A 16,984-nucleotide genomic window follows, 5' to 3' on the forward strand; every position below is an offset into this window, starting at 1 on the left:
GATTCTTTAGTCTAAGGATCCCATGGCTGGTACCCAAGTCTACTCATAGTACTTATCAGAGTAGATATAGCTTGTCATGATATTGGACTGTAACAGTGCACTACAACTCTTCCCTGTATAACAACAGCTACACTCATACCACAGTTACCGTGCAATCTGGCTTGGCCCGGTCCACTGTCTTACTTGTAACAAGGCTCACTTACAAAGCAGATCAAGGGGAGAATCAAAAAGGGCATTCTATTTTTCCAAATTCATGAAGAAAGGAATACAAACTAAGAGGTCCCCTCCAGATATGAGAAACATCAAACATGTCCATAACTGATGAACATATGATCAAATGAACACCGAGTCTAATTAGCACAATTAGCAAAATGAAAGCCCAGTGAAAACACCTTCACTTAACTGGCAAGCTCTTGCTTTGCAATAAGCCAGTTTACAAGTAACATCATTACCCTCTCCCTTCCATCTCAGATCACTTTTGTATAATTCAGCACATGGCTCCCAAAAAAGCTTTGTTGGAGTGACTAAGAATATCAGAATTGCTTTATTTCTGGAAACTGAGTCTCTTGTGGCCCAAGCTAGCCTTGAACTTATCACATAGCTAAGGAAAATTGTTAACTCCTGATCTCTTGTCTTTACCTCCTGAATGCTGGATTATAGACATTCCCCAAAACAAGAAGCTGGGGGTCAAACCTAGAGCTTTCTGCCTACTAGATTAGCACTCCACCAACTGAGCTCCATCTCCATTCCCATTAGAAAACAGGCCTGAGATGGCCCAGCACTTCAAGGGGGTCATAGCCACCATGTTTTAATAAGTGATCAGAAGATAAAAGATTCAATTCAGCATATTTCCAGGGTAAGTCTAACCATTCAAGAATTCCATTAATGGAGATCTAGCTCTGGCCCAAATTGCTATGCCAAAAGCAGCAGTAAAAACTCTGATTTAAAATGACCCAGCAATAAAACTGAGCACGAACATGGCCAATCGAATGGCAACTCTCCACCACCTCTCTGTAATGAAGTAGGTCTCCAGAAGTAAATTACTTTGCATACCCTCTGGCTCCTTTCTCATGTATAATGGATGCAAAAGGCATCTCCTGACTTGTTTCCTAGTGCACAAACCTAAGCAAGCAGTGATACGGTGCATCTGTCGTTCCAGGTGGTGGCTAGTCCCATTCTCTCTTCAGATGCCTTCAGATGATGGGGTATTGGATGTAATTAACAACTCATCAAATTATCAGCTTCCGCATTAGGTGGCGCTACTTCACACCTTAACCTAATCCTGTAGGAAGCACATCCTAAGAAAGAACAGCTCTGTTTTTTTTTTTTTTTAATGTCAAATATTTTCTTTTCACGGAGCTCATCTATAGCTTTATTACTTCCAGGCCATGAAAATATTGCTACTACTTAAAGCAGTACTATTTTTGTCAATCAAGAGCTTCCCGGAGGAGTGCTTCATAATACAGTAGAGTTGCATTCTGTATTGATACATGGGTCCTTTAAAGTGCCTGTATCTTTACTGCATGATTGATGGCTAGCTGGGGGAGTGTTGGGTATATCCATTTTTGCAAACTCAGCTGACTCTGGCACCTGATTTACACATCTTCTCTGCAAACGCACTATTCCTAAGCTCCATTTTTAATCCTTGCTTCACTGACTTTTTTTTTTTTTTTTAACTCTCCATCTATTTGACCTTTCAGTGAAAGTTTAAATATAAATTGAGGTTTGTTAAATTAGTATTCCATGTAGAGTTTTCCAATTTTACCTTTGTTACACATTGAGCTGTTACTACTATCCAAAGCCAAATATTGAAATTAAAATGACTGCCACTTCAATCTTTCTTGTAAGGGTTTCCAGATTGATGTAGCATCTGGCAAGAAGCCCCAGCCTGTGTCTTCCCCTAAAAGGCCTGGGAGTTGGCTGGAAAAGGTAAAGGGCAGAGCACGGGAGGACGGGAGGGGAAGGAAAGCATAGACAAGTCAGAGGATGAGGAGGATGTATTTCCAGAGACTGGGAGGAATTTCCTTAACTACACAGAGGAAAAAATCCCTTCCTTGCTACGAAAAAAGATCCGCTGCCTCCCACCAGAGTTGTCTTCTTTTGGGATCAAAACAAGATTACTATGGAAGGCAAGAACAGTTCATTGTCTCCTATATACCCTAAGCAGACATCACTTAAAAAAAAAAAAAAAAAAGATACTGTCATAATGCCAACTATAATAACCTCATGACAATAATTGGTGAAAACACCAAATGACTGAGGGTGAACGCCAAGCATTACTCAGGAAATACATGACACAATAGAAAAAAAAAAAAATGTGATAAGGATTGGATAACGTTCTCGTTTCAAAAGACAACTTCTTTACTATTCATGCAACTATGTAAGAATGCTTCCATATTGGGAAGTCTGAAAGCTCGATGTTATCTCACCACGGAGCTCAATAGGAAAAAAGCTTAGCTACTTTTAATTGTATACATTTATTGTGTGTGTGTGTGTGTGTGTGTGTGTGTGTGTGTGTGTGTGTGCAAGCAAGCATACACATTGACCATGGCACACAAAAGGGATCAAGGGACAAAATGTAGGAATCAGGTGTCTCCTTCCACCATGGGGATCCTGGGGATCGAACTTGGGTTGTCATTCTTGGCATGAGTCTTTTTACCCGAGGAACCATCTTGACAGCCCAAGACCTCAGCTATTTTTAGGTTGTTTAATGACATCTTGTATCTATTCCTAATTTAAAATAGAAAAATAAGAAACTATTTCAAAGTTAGAAAAAGGAGGATGCTTTCATTTTTTTGTTTTGTTTTCCATTTTTATGTATTTATTTTCTTATTTTACATATTGATCCCAGTTCCCTCTCCCTTCCTCCCACCCTCCCTCCCTTCTATGCCTTCCCCTCCCCCCCCACAACCACCCTCCCATCCCATCCTGCACACACACTCCACAGGGAGGGTGCTTTCTTAACATCATGAAGGCCTAAACACTGAGTCAACAATACAGAGTTAAAAACAAGTTTTTCCTAGCCCCATAAGGGCCCTCTCTATCAAGATACCTCTTACCTTGCTCTCCTACCCCATCCGTCCCACAACTGGACCATCCTGTTCCCTCATGTTCTCATCCACTGCCTCACCTTTCCTCGGTTTACACAGAAGATCTCATCTGTCTCCTCTTCCCAGAGCGGTCCATGTGTCCCTCTTGGGGTCCTCCCTGTTACCCAGCTTCCCTGGAGCTGTGGATTGCAGTCTGTTTATCTTTTGCTTTATTAACATCTAGTATCCACTTATGAGTGAGTACATACCATGTTTGTCTTTTTGGGGCCTGGGTTACCTCACTCAGAATGATATATATATTTCCTAGTTTCATCCATTTGCCTACAAATTTCATGATGTTATTATTTTGTTTTGTTTTTGTTTTGCAGTCGAGTACCACTCCATTGTGTAAACATACCATATTTTCTTTATCCACTCTTTGGTTGAGGGGCATCTAGGTTGTTTCCAGGTTCTGGCTATTACAAATAATACTTTGAACATGCAAGTGTCCTTGTGGTTTGGTTTGGTTTGGTTTGGTTTTTTGGTTTGGGGGCCTGTTTCCCTGGGTATTTTTGTTTGTTTTGAGACAGGGTCTCATGTACCATCTAGGCCATCTAGGATGGCCTAGAACACTCTATGTAACTAGACTGACTTTGAACTCCTGGTCCTCTTGCTTCCAATGCCCAAGTAGTTAGATTACAGGTGGGCAGTTTCAATTGAGACTGAGTCTTTCCATGTTTCTGAGGCTAGTTTGGTACTCACTATGCAGCCCAGGCAGGCGTGAATGTATACTCTCCCCTTGTAAGCCTCCTAAGAGGTGGGTGGCCTCATGGGACATCATATCCAACCAGTTGTTGATCTTCTTAGAGTTTTATTAAAAAATTTAATTAATTTTTAGTATGAAGAGATGCTATTTTCTCAGCAGAATGATAAAGTGATAAGTAACTAAACATAGGACCTTCAGATTAAGAATAATTTACAATCATTAGGTTATATGTAATAGCAAGATATTGGCCAGATGTTTTGATTGACTATCAAAATATTAGCCAGATGTTTTGGATGATCACTGTTAAGTATTATATGAGGCCCTTCTCACACAGTATCACATTCATTCATCACAGAAGCTTAAGGAATGGATGAGATTATAGCCATTTTATGAATGAGGTTCAGTGAGATGAAACCACTTCTCCAAATAAGTAATGAATAAAATCCCAACTCCATTCTACTTGAATGCCTACGGCCTGTTTTCCCCCACATTAAAAGAAATAGCTTAAAAATTACTGATAAGGTATAACACATAAGAAACTTAAATCTATGGACATAGAAAAATTCCATAAAATTCTATACTAAACACATTCTTAAGTTTGGAAACATCTTTGCAACCTCTGTTAGAACTTGTTTAACCTCCTTCATATGTAGAAAGCACTGGTGAGCAAAGAACAGGAGTGCCATGGAAAGGAGATACACAACTGTAATTTTAAGAAAACCACAACTGTAGAGGGGTATAATCTATAACTGAAGAAATGCAGCTTAGAGAGTGGGAAAGCGACATTTCTTAATTTTTAAACAATGAAGATTATACAACTCACTAACAATCTGTGTAGGTTTCAGCCCAGTGAGGGAATGCTGAAGCCAAGTAAGACTGATGAGACATGACATGACTTAGAGCTAAAAATCACTTCTGAAGCGGGGTGTAATTGGGAACATACTGGTTAAAGGGTATGCAGTTCCTATTAGGATAAATTGTGGAGATCAATTATGCGGTACAGTGATTAGAGTTAATATTAATGTTTTTTACATATAATAATTGCTAGATTAGACCTTCAATGTTTTTATCACACAGACACCATGATAAATATGTGAGGTGATGAGTAAACTAATGGCCGATTGAATTATTTCTCATATGTAGAAAAATATCACACTGTACACGATAAGTATGTTCAATTTTATCTTCACAATGCTGAGGAAAAATCAGTTTTGCTGATGTGGGCTCAGATGTGTCTCTATATAGACCGTGTGATTTTACACATATATGGTTTTAAGTGTGAACTTGAAAATTTTTCATGTAGTGTCATGCTAGAAATTCCAACATAGGCTATTTAAAATTTCTCTTGATCCACCTCATTGTTCTCCAAATTTCTTTGGTGCAGTGGCTCTTACCCCCCCCCACACACACATTTAAAAACAAGTTGATATAAGCATAATGATTCACACAGCCAATAAGAATGCCTTAAACCTGGAAAACCCATTAATATTTATAAAATATCTTCACATATATTGTAGCATTGAGTTCATATTGCATGTCTATGAGATGTATCTAGGCATCATTTTACACAGAGAGAATTTCCCTGAAATCATCAGGGTTTTTTATTTTACACCAACAGTTGCTGCCTGTAGGAGTCATTAAGAGCAAAATGGCTTCTCATTAAGAACATGCCCCATTGGAACTGAGAGGTGGCTTAGTAGGTAACAGCACTTGTACAAGAATGAGGACCCAGTTCAGATCTCTAGCACTCCTGGAAAAATGCCAAGCACAGCCCCGCACATGTGTATCCCCAGCATTGGGGAGGATCCCTGGTGAATGTTTGCTACCAGCTTAGCTCTGAGTTCAGTGACAGGCACTATTTCAAAGGAGTAAAGCAGAGAGAGGTAGATTAGAACACCCATGTCCCCCTGTGGCTTTCACAGACATACATGTATGTTTACATCATCAACAGATGTATACCACATTCATACACATATGCCCCTACACAGAAAACAGCGCAAGCACTATCAATAATTCCCAACAATGTCAGTGATAAGGTATTTCTTCTGGGCAGGGTATGGGGAAATGTATGCTGAGCTTCAAGGGACAACTTCAAATTTACAACTTCTACCCTCTGTCATTGGTAAGCGTGGTGGTCTGCATGGAGGGTAATGCAGAAACTCCCAGTTACACAGTTGGACCCCATCCCCCGCCCCCCCGCCACCCACAGAAATGGCTCCAAGAGTCCTTGGAAGGGAGTAAGCTGGGATTTCCCACCCGTATCAGCACCACACATTCCCAAAAGAAGCCATCAATTGGAAATGAGTAGCAATGGTATCATGATTTGTAAAAGTAAAACATGTGGGTCACTTGAATTATATTATTCTATTCTGTTATTCTTCTGTGGCCACTTGGAGTTTGTGTATTAAGATTTTTAAAAAGTAAAGTATAATATAAAGTGCAAGGTGAAATATCTAGGCAAAAATTCCATTCAATGAATGACGTGTTTCCATTAAAGTTGAACACTTTAAAATTACCTCATTTAACTTATTGTTTTAAAAGGAACAAATAAAATAATAGCGAATAGTGAATGACTCTTACTTAAAATAATATGTCAAAAAGTGATGAGATATTGAAAAATGATGTGCTTTATTTTATGTCAAATATGGTAAGTACATCTTTAGTTTTACTGTGTTCATAGAGGGAAAAAATCTCTTAAAATTTGTCACATCTGTTCATTATGAGTTTGGTTAGTAGATAATACATACCAATTATTTTTTTTTTGTCCTTCTGACCTGTTCTATATGAAGTAGATCTGATTTTGTTTATATTTGGGACACTATGGAAATTTAACAGCAAGATTTTTACAGATCTTTGGACCATTTATTTCAATTAGAAGTGGTAATGAGATCTCTTTAAACTATTAGATGTCACTTAGTCTTTATGGAAGACAAATTGCAAGCTTAATGCCTCTTGGCATGATGCACAGTCATTGGTCTTTAATAGTTTTTATATGAATGAAAACAAATATTGTCTTTTTTCCCTCTGCTAGTTTCCTCCAATCCCAAATCAGTGATCAATTCAAATAGCATTATTTCATAAAGCTTAGGAAAGGCCTGATAACATCATTTCACCTCAGTCCTGGAAATGTTAGTAGGCAGTCTGTCTCTGCCAAGGAACATGTTGCTTTGAACTTTATCCAAGATATCCACTCAAGAAACTAGTGCATTTTTCTCTGCCTCAGAAAATGATCTTCCAAGTATCCCCGGCTATCTTAAGAGCCAGTCCTACTCATCCTGTGACAGACCTTCAGAAAAATACACTTCGTGGTATGTTTTCCTATGCAAAAGCAGACACAATTCTCATTTTGTCACAGGGAACTCTCGATTGCAGACTCCTGCCTTACGGTCGTTTTTTTTCCACTCAAGTGAAGGAACATGTTGAAAACAGTTAAGACTTGACTTGGAAGCATCAGGAAGGAATTTGTAAGAATGTAAAGACAAAGAATTCCAAGCCCTAAGGATACCGTGGCAGTATCTGAATGCTGAGTATCTATTGAGTGAAGCATATTTAATGGATGTCTCTTCAGTCGACCTAAGTCCTGCCCTGTGTACCACAGACACCTTTACTTTAATTACCTATTGGCAGAGATCAGGACTGGTACTCTGTTATTTGAAAATACCATGGACCTGATTGCTGTAGGTTATGAATCCCTTGGGAAAGTTTCCACATTGGCCAACATGAATCCACACTAAGGGCATGTTTCTTATTATAAAAATACAAGAAAGGATTATAAATACCATACATCATTAGAAGCCCACTCTACACATGACAACAAAATTAGATTATTTTGATGACAGATTCTATTTCCATCTCATAGTTTATTAAACATCATTCATCTTAATTGCCTGATTTGGTTTCAATTATAGTAGATGTTTACCTCAAATCAGATCTACCTGAGAAGTCAGAGCTTGTCACCATTGAAAAGCATCCAAAACCAACCTTGCGTGGAATCCAAGAAATGCTTCAAAGATCAGCAATGCTAATTTCTTATGAGGGAATGTTTTAAAGACCACAACACAATTTTGAAAAAGTTTTATTTTTAAGAAATAATTTTCATTATCAATCTTCATTGCATAGAACTTATTAGACAACATTTGTATGAAAAGCCTACCATGGGGGTTTTGTTTTTATTTATTTATTTATTTGTTGTTGTTGATGTTTTACAAAATAAGTGGGTATTACCAACCCTCCCCCACCATTGGTGTCGAGGCCATTCTATATCCCGTGCCTCTGCACTGCTCTGTATATAGCTCTGCGTGTATTATGTAGTATATTGAGTTGGCATGCCCTAGCAACTGGGGATAACCTAGCCAAGCACTACCACAAAGCCAGACTCGTCTGCCAAATGCTCTCCCAGAATGCCTGCTAACACAGCTCACCTGCAGTCATTTGCTTTTACCCAGCTCACCTTCCTGCCTCATCTTACATGTGTATCATCTCTAGCCAGATTTGATGGTTCATAACCATAATCCCAACACTAAAGACATGGACACAGGCAATTTTTCTCCAAGTTCTAGGCTGGCTTGAGCTACAGAACGTCCCTTCTCAAAAACCTAAAAATTAAAAGTAAATTAAAGCTTATGATTTAAGTTCCCTGTTCACACAATACTAATGTATATACGTGATGTGTTCCTTTAACATACATCACCAAACTTAAACCATTTCTCAAAAGTAAGAGTGCATCATCTCTCCAAGGCATTAAGCTCCTGAGGTGAGGAGCCATTGCAAAAGATCTATGAGGGTGTCACCAGAAAACTCAGTGTAAGCAAGAGACTGTCCAAGATGTCCAAGAGTAGAAAAATTAATCTCTCTCTTAGATGACAGCTCAAAGCCCATGATTTCTCAATGGAATTCCCATCCCAAGACTCTGAGTTTGTTTCTTGTTCTAAGTACATACACACACACACACACACACACACACACACACACACACACACACACACCTCCATCTATTTACCTTACACTGGTCCTTGGACATTGAACAATTACCCCCAACCCTCCCGGTAACACATTTACAGTTGAGAAATGAGGAAAAAATCTGACAAAAATTCAGAAGGCTTCTGCCTATGGGAATTTTCAGGTGCCCAGTGGTTTGGAGTGGTACACAATTGGATACCCCTTCCAAGGTGGAGGCTAAGTTGTAGCAGCCTACTTCCTCCCACAGCCAAGAAAGAGGTGGTGTTCTGTTCAAAGTTCTTCTCTGCACTTGAGAGGCAACATCCTCCTCCTTGAGTGTGCTATTCAGGCCTGTTAGCCTGTAGCCTGAGAAGCTGCTAGTTTGTAATTCAAGCTACAGTTTAGTCGCATGGTCATTTGGTCCATACGATTCTGCGGATCCCATGATGCTTGGAGCATTCAGAAAGAGACAAAAGGAAGCTGTTTGGAGTCCTTGGCAAGCCCCTGTGAGATGAATCACACTGCAAGCCCTTAGGATTTTCAAGCAAGGTCATGCTAGCCCCTTACAGTCTTAGACTTGCAGCCTCCAGAACAGGTAGAGAACAGATTTCTGTTGTTTTCGATGCCAAACAGCCTGTGTGTGGGACTTGTTGCAGCAGCTCTAGGCTGACATGATTTTGATCTCCCAAGTTCAGGAGTCTGAGCTCATCCAACCCACGTAACAACCCTATGAGGTAGTGGATAGCATTGCTATTTTCTGCAATGCTGCCAAAGGTGACCTAGCACGGAATGGGGCTGGGACTTAAATTTAGCATCTAGTCTGAGTCTATGCCCACAACCTTTGCACCACAGCGCCCACAGAGGCAGGAATGGGGATGCACGGTGCTGTTCTCACCCAGGGAACTCTGGCAGCCTTGGAACTCACAGAAACCATGTTGCTGGTAAAGTCTGGAAGAACATGGCAACCCTGCTCTGAGCACATTACTTCCCGAGTGGCTACTTAAGTGGAGGAAGACAGAAGCCTGCCAATGGTGGCCCAGGAGATGCTTATAATGACTGCTCACTCTTGATTTGCATAAGGGATTCATTTTGATCCTGGCTGTCACTCCAGGAGGACCCTAAAAATGAGCACCTCCCTAAACCAAACACCTTGAGCACTCCCCTGACTCCCTGTCATTCTGGTCCCACTGCAGAGGTCTTTTGTCAAATGTCCTACAGGGCCAGCATTTTTAATTCCCTAACCTTCTTCAGTAACTCTTAAGAGATAATTTTTTTTAATGTCATCATTTGACCACAATTGTTACTTTTTTGTCACTGAAATAAACACAAATATAAACGTCTCCGACATCTAATGTTTTGGAGGGAGGGCGGGGGAACTGGGATTGACATGTAAAATAAAAATAAATAAATAACACTGACATTTGGTCTGGTACAGCTACCATATGTCAGGCACTAGGCTAGGCCCTCCATATACAAGCAAAGATCAAGTCTGGATGATACGCTGTAATCTGAATCCTAATGTCTAATCCATGATATACTTTCTCTTTTTGTTGAATGGAAGGGAAGGATGGGCAGGTGGGTAAAGCGACAGATGAATAGACATGCAGGTAAGATTAAAGGAAGCAAGAATGGACGGATGAGAAGGAGGATGATGGATATGACCGATGGACATGTGTGTGGATGGCAGAGGGTCCCTTTACATGAAACCTCGACTGATCATAAACTGTCTACAGCATGAAGAAAGCATCGGCTCTTGTTTCCTCCTGTTTCTTCTTTCCAGGGTTCCAACTGGACCAAAACCAAAAAAAAACCTAGAAGGATCTAGACTGAGAATATTGGTTGAACTGGAAAAACTGAAGTTTGCCAGCTTCCAATCTGTCCTGGGAATGCCACACAGGCAGAAGGAATTCTTGGGAGGAATAATATTTATTGTCATGCTGGCTTTTGCCAAGACCCCAGGCAAAATTCCAAAGGCCATAACATGTCTTTGCCAGGACCTCTTCCTCTCTGATGCTCTGTGCCCCTCATACACGGGAGTTTTCCTAGCAACTTCGTCTCTCCAAATTCTTCTTGGGCTACCTCCTCTGAGTATCCCACGGCCTTATTACCTCGGAGACTTGCTAATTTAATTTATACTAACCTACTGTGAGAATGATGGTTAACCTTCCTACAGCATTATTAAACAAAGCTATACCATTTCAAAAGTGTCCACTGCTAGAGAAGCAAGGAGACACATTCCAGGGAAGAATTCAGGAAGTCTGTCCAGAAGATGGCTCAGTGAGTGTGAGAGCTCACTGGGAAAACCTGGTGACCTAAACTAAAATCCAAAGAAAAAGTGAAGAGGAGATTCAACTCCACAGCGGTGTGTTCTGATCTTCACCCATGTGCCGTGTCACAAGCAAAACTCTATCCTACGAGTATATCACACATAAAGTGGTAATAATTAAATAATTAAAATTTAAAGGACTCTATACATCTACCCCATTAATGTCCTACCCAGCCATGATGTAGCTTCTTGAATAGTTTCTCTGTCTTGTAATACCACGACTTCTAGTAGTTTCTGGAATTCTCCTACTGCCTCTCTGCTAATTGCCTCTCTGCTAACACGACCAATGTTTCCAGTTACCTGTAAAAATGTTGGATGCCCCTGTTCATGCTTCCCATCAAGGCAATCTCACACAGGGTCACCATTTTGAATTCTATCTACATGTCCCTTGCTTGACCTCACAATCCCTGAGGGGAGGGTGCTTGCCTGCATCTTGGTAAACGCAATAAGCTGGAGCCTAAAGAAGGAATGGGATGGAGAAGCTCAGTCACAAAAAAAGTTATACACACAAAAATGTATATGGAAGTTGTATATATTTATGTTTGTATATGTGAATATAAGTATGTCCCATCACAGAGGTAGAAATCAGAGCAATGGAAAAACTTATGAAGAGCAGCCATGGGGTCATCTGTGACTTGACTAGAAGCTTGACCTTCCCAAGCTCTTAGGTTTTCCAATGTGAAGGAAACATATGAGAAGTGTTCTTATTAAAGTTTAGCTCACTGATCAGGAAACCTGGGCTGTTTTACTGATGCAAAATCTATAATCCTTTCTGGTCATTCTTGAAAAATTTTAACTCAATTCAGACTTCACTGCAATAGGGTCACCATCCCTATTGTGGCCATCCTTGGCATGATCACCAAGCCACATAGTATTCTCATTGTAGTACAAAGTTCCAAGGCTAATGACTGCCAGGGAGAGTAAGCCTGCTCTACCAAACTGAATTCCAAATCAATATAATGAACAGTACAATTCTGATCATGACCATGACAGAGCAAGGAAAACATGAAAACTGGAAGTAGAATGTAATAGCATTTTAAAGAAAAAAAATTCCCAGCACTGTTGGTGGGAGAGAGAACTGAATCAGAAACACAAATTCCCACATAACTGAAAATCTAGAACTTAAGAGGCCATCAAACATAAGCAGCAAATTCCAAAGGAGCATCATGATTTCCTACTTCATAGTTGGATGTTTAGTTTTACATACATCGGTTACATTTTAATTCTTATGTCAATATAAAGTCTTCTAGCTCCATTCTTTTGGTCCCCAGGAGGAGCTTCCTGAAGGGGGTAAGGAGAACATTTCTTCCCCCATTTGATTCTTGTATCAGTTCAGGATTGAAAATTAAATACATATAGAAGGCAAGGGTGGCCAGGTGGTGATGGCACACACCTCTAATCCCAGCACTCAGGAGGCAGAGACAGGTGATCTCTGTGAATTGGAGAACTGGCTCATCTCCAGAACTGGTTCCAGAATAGTCCAGGCTACACAGAGAAAGCCTGTCTCAAAAAACAAGACAAAGAAAAGCACAAAAAAAAAAAAAAAAACCAAAAAACCCAGAAAGTCAAAAGTAGACAAGTTTTGTCATTTAACATTGTTGTTTTAAGATATTTAGGTAAAAGTAAACTCAGAAGAAATGCCTAGCAGCGCATGCCCAAAATCACAACACTTTGAGAGGATAGAATGGAAGAGGTATGAGTTTGAGGACAGTTTAGACTACATAGCTTAATTAAATAAAATTGACAAGTAATTCTATCGCGGTAAATAAGGATCAGGATAAACAAATAGGCCGAATAGATGTTTATTCAGGGAGAAATAACTTACAACCTAGACAGATGAACACCAGGAAATTCAACCCAATCCTCTCCTGTCCGAGTCACGCCAGAAAGAGAGCGCCTTTCCTGGCCCCCTCCGACCTCCTTCCACAGGTCACTTCCGCCCATGGCTCCACCCCCAATGGGCGTGGTCAGTGCCACAGAAGGACTATCTCACTACATAATTCTTTACATGAAAAATAGTATTACAATACAAGTTGAATTTTTAATGTTTTATTTATTATTTTACCTTTTTTTTTTTTTTTTTTTTTTTTTTGGTTGTTTAAAAGTCCTGCCTTTTCTGGAACTTACTCTGTAGACCAGGCTGGCCTGAAACTCAGAGATCCACCTGCCTCTGCCTGCCAAGTGCTGGGATTAAAGGCCAATGCCTGGCCTGCAAGCTCAAATTTTTCTATACAAATCTGACTTACAAAAAACTACTGTCATTAGGTGTGATGGTCACTCCTGTGATCCCAGCACCAGAGTGAGAGAGAAAGAGAGAGAGAGGCAGGAGGATGTGGAGTTCAAGACCAGCCTCAGGAAGGAAAAAAAAAAAAAAAAAAAAAAAAGGAAGGGAAATGCATTGCCATGGTACTTGTTGCAGTAAGCAGGATCCACAGCTCAAAACCTCTGCTTCAACACTGCATCTGTCCTTTTGGTGCTTTTCAGCTTGTAAATTAGGTGTTTGGGAGTGTGTGTGTGTGTGTGTGTGTGTGTGTGTGTGTGTGTATGTGTAGTATGTGCGCAAGCGCATGTGTGTGCAAATACTTGTATGTGGGTGTGGCACAACAATGGAACCAAAACGTATTATTGCCATCTACTCTCAGCCCAGCTCATGCCTCCCTCCCTCTCAGAACTCACTAGAGTTCCCCCTGGGGATTAAACCAGCTGTAGCAGAACCTCACTGTCTGGGTTCTTAGTAATGGTCATTGAGCTGGGCTCCTGCTCCTTTAGCTTTGGACTAAGTGTGCTCTGCTCACCGCGGTCCTTCTACCCACACTGGACACCCTGTAAGGCTAGCTGCCAGTGCAGCTATTCCTGATCCCAGCGCCCATCAATGAGACCAGCAGAGCGGGTGGCTGGGCCAAACCTTCCTTACCTATCCTCCTAATAAAAGCCATGCATGTTCTCAGGCAGGTGATCTCAATTTCCTCCCCTGCCTGCAAGATAACAGGTGGATAATAATGCGCCCTTCATTTCCTTTCACTGTATCTACCTTTTGCAGAGCTGACCCTTGAGCTTGCTTCCAGTAGGCCTTATCACCTTCTCTTGAGGCTACAGAGCCACCTTAGGGCTGGTACCGCCCACAGGATACTTAGAGCAGGCATTTCCCCCTGGGCGTTATGTTATCACTGCTAGCCAGCTGCATGTTCTTGCCAACTTTTTCAACTTCTCCGGGCCCTTACTTTCAGGCTGAGATGTTCATTTTCCTATGAGATCCAGGCATTACCTTTGCTGTCACAGCGTCTCTGCCACCGAACCAACTCGCTTAACTACACCAAACCACTTGGAGCTAGACACAGCATGCCGGCGTGGAAATGCACTTTCTCGTACTTAATTGCTCAAACCTCACTCTCCACGTGTCAGCGTGACTTCACAGAGCAACTGTGAGAACTTGTGGCTTGCTCTCACGTGTGAGAATTCCTTTCTGGGCGCTGAAATGCCACTTCCTTCTGTCCTTTCCCAAGAAGGTCCACTGGAACTTTCTGGAAGGATCTACCATCCCTTTATCTAGATCAATTAGTCAAAGTAATCATACCACCGATCCCAGAAACATACTCTGGGGTCCAATGAGGGTGTGTGTTCAGCATCCCACCATCTCGGAATACGTCAACATAAGGAGCCCGTCTCATGTGAATAGGCACCTGTTTTGTGTTTTATTCCCCCCCCCCCCGCCCAGGTTCGTGTTAATGGTATACTTCTCAATAGAATGGAACCGAGACCAGCAGGAACTGAATTCCCCTTCTCCTTCGGGAATAGCCATCTAGTCCTCTTGAACTTTCTCAAAACTCAGAAAAAGTAAAGAAAAGGAGAAAGGGTTGAAAATGAGACAGATGTAACCCACCTTTTTGGTATTCTTCAAATTCAAACACTGCTAGAAGAATTTGGATTTTCAGGTGGCCACCAAAACAAGAAGCCATTGCCCAAGACTATATACCATAGGGAGCCATATGCTTGGCTTGCAGTTGTCTAGATGCAGACTCTGACTGACAAGCTATTAGTGACGCCAGGACGGGAAAGGAACGAATACAGATAATGCAGAAAACAGAAGAGTCCCAGACACCCAAACACCCTGGCCTCTCGGTTGTCACCTACACTAACCGCTGCAGAGGCGCCAGGCCTGGTCCCCTCCCACCGCGTCTCTAAGACCGGCCCCAGGGTGGGGGTGGGGGGCTCCTCCTTACCTTGCGCGAATACGGGGGCTTGCTCAGGTGGATGCCATCACGGACCAGCTTATCCCGGATCATGATCTTCAGCTTCAGCTTGGGGTAGCTCACCAGCTCCCTGCTGCGGGGAGCGCTCGCCTGGCCGCGGGGGTCCCCGCGAGTGCCCTGGGCAGAGCTGCCACATGGCTCCCCCCGGCGGCCCGGGGGCACCGCGTCCACCTGCGGTGCGGGTGGCACCGGCTGCGGCTCGAGCGTGAAGTAGAGGCCGGCGGCGGCCGCATCCTGCTCCCGCAGCCGGCACACAGCCTCCAGGATGCGCCTGCGGTGCGCTGGAGCCAGCACCCCGATGGCGTCCAGGTCCGGGTCTCCGATCTGCTTGCACACTTCCAGGTCATCATAGCCATTATCCACGAAGGATTCGGCGTACTGCGGGAGCTGTAACGCTTTCAGCCACTCGTAAACTATGTTGGTGCACATGGCTGAGACTGGGAACTCGCGGGCGAGTACCCAAGTGGCACTGGCGGCACCAGTTCTTGGAACTTTTAATCCTCTCCCGGAAGGGGGTGGGGAGAAGAAACGGCTGGAAAAGTTTCTCCGTTAGTGGGTAGGCTCCGGCCGCAGAGCCAAAGCCATGGGAAGCAGCCTGGGAGAGAGCGAGCGTGAGCCAGACGCGTCTAGCAGCGAACTGGATTCCCCGAGCAGGCGCGGCGCTCGCGGGTACTGGTGGCTGGGCGAGCCGCTCGGCTCCGCGCCGCCCCTGGATGCTCGGCCTCCGCGGGGAGGGGCGCGCGGGCGGGGCCGGGCACAACCCTCGCAGCCGCGCGGGTCACCGTCGCGCCGCGCCGCCCAGGAGTTTCCCCAGCCCGGACAGTCTGGGGGCTGCGCGCTGCATGTCGCTTTCTGGCCGCCGCCGCCGTGGGCGTCTCTGCACCCGCGTCCCACGCTGGGGAGGCGGCTCCCGCCGGCAGATCGGCGGATGCTGGGGAGCGCCTGGTCTGGGCGCGTGTCAGTCACTGTCGTTCCCGGGGTCACACTGACCCGGTGGCTATTAAGCTTCCGGACACCGGTGGCTACCCTTGATCTCTTTAGACATTTCTGTTGACGCCGACTTCTCTAAACCCTTGGATCTCTCTTCGCTCTGTTCCCAAGCCTATAGTGACTCTCGCTGGCAGGTCCCAGCCACACCACTGGGGTGAGCGAAGCTGTTGAGTCCAGTGTCCCTTCTGCCTTCTCGATGCACGTTAGACTATCCCTTCCAAGGAGCCTGCTGCCAGGCTCGAGTCTCACGGTGTGTCTGTCTCTGTGATCCTGCGCTCTGTGCCCAGAGCAGCAGCGTTTTGGCAGCAGGGTGGGCACTACGTGGGGACCGTCCAGCCTGATGAGTGCGCGGCCCCTCCTTGCTACAGCTAGTCACGCCGAGTGGGTATCGGGAGCGGCACTGCTGCTCCCGATTGCCTTGCCCTTCCAGGACCTTCAGGATGGGCGAAAGTTGGATGGCTTGTTACTTTGTCCTTGGCCAGCTCATCCCTACCTGGACCGCATACCCCTCACCCCACCCCAGCCCCCATCCTCCGCACACACCTTGTTGTGTCAGACCCCCTCAATCTCGCCTGCTTTTTTTTTTTTTTTTTTTTTTTTTTAAGCCTTTTCTCCATCTCTCATCACAATCATTCTACCCCGGGTGGGCGATTGCATGCCCAGGGACACGTGTGTGCCTCAGACA

The 16,984-nt window shown here is 43.4% G+C and overlaps 1 protein-coding gene across 1 annotated transcript in view; it reads right to left on the reverse strand.

Annotated features, from left to right (window-relative positions):
• Window positions 1-15,966, reverse strand: part of Sash1 (SAM and SH3 domain containing 1) — an 849,046-nt gene extending 833,080 nt beyond the window's left edge. Inside the window, exon 1 of the mRNA XM_051206030.1 lies at window positions 15,280-15,966. Within this exon, the coding sequence (XP_051061987.1) occupies window positions 15,280-15,738 (459 nt within the window). The 5' untranslated portion in view covers window positions 15,739-15,966. The remainder of the gene's footprint in view (window positions 1-15,279) is intronic.
• Window positions 15,967-16,984: the final 1,018 nt, after the last annotated feature.

Source organism: Phodopus roborovskii, unplaced genomic scaffold (assembly GCF_943737965.1).
Source record: "Phodopus roborovskii unplaced genomic scaffold, PHOROB, whole genome shotgun sequence".
Lineage (NCBI taxonomy): Eukaryota > Metazoa > Chordata > Mammalia > Rodentia > Cricetidae > Phodopus > Phodopus roborovskii.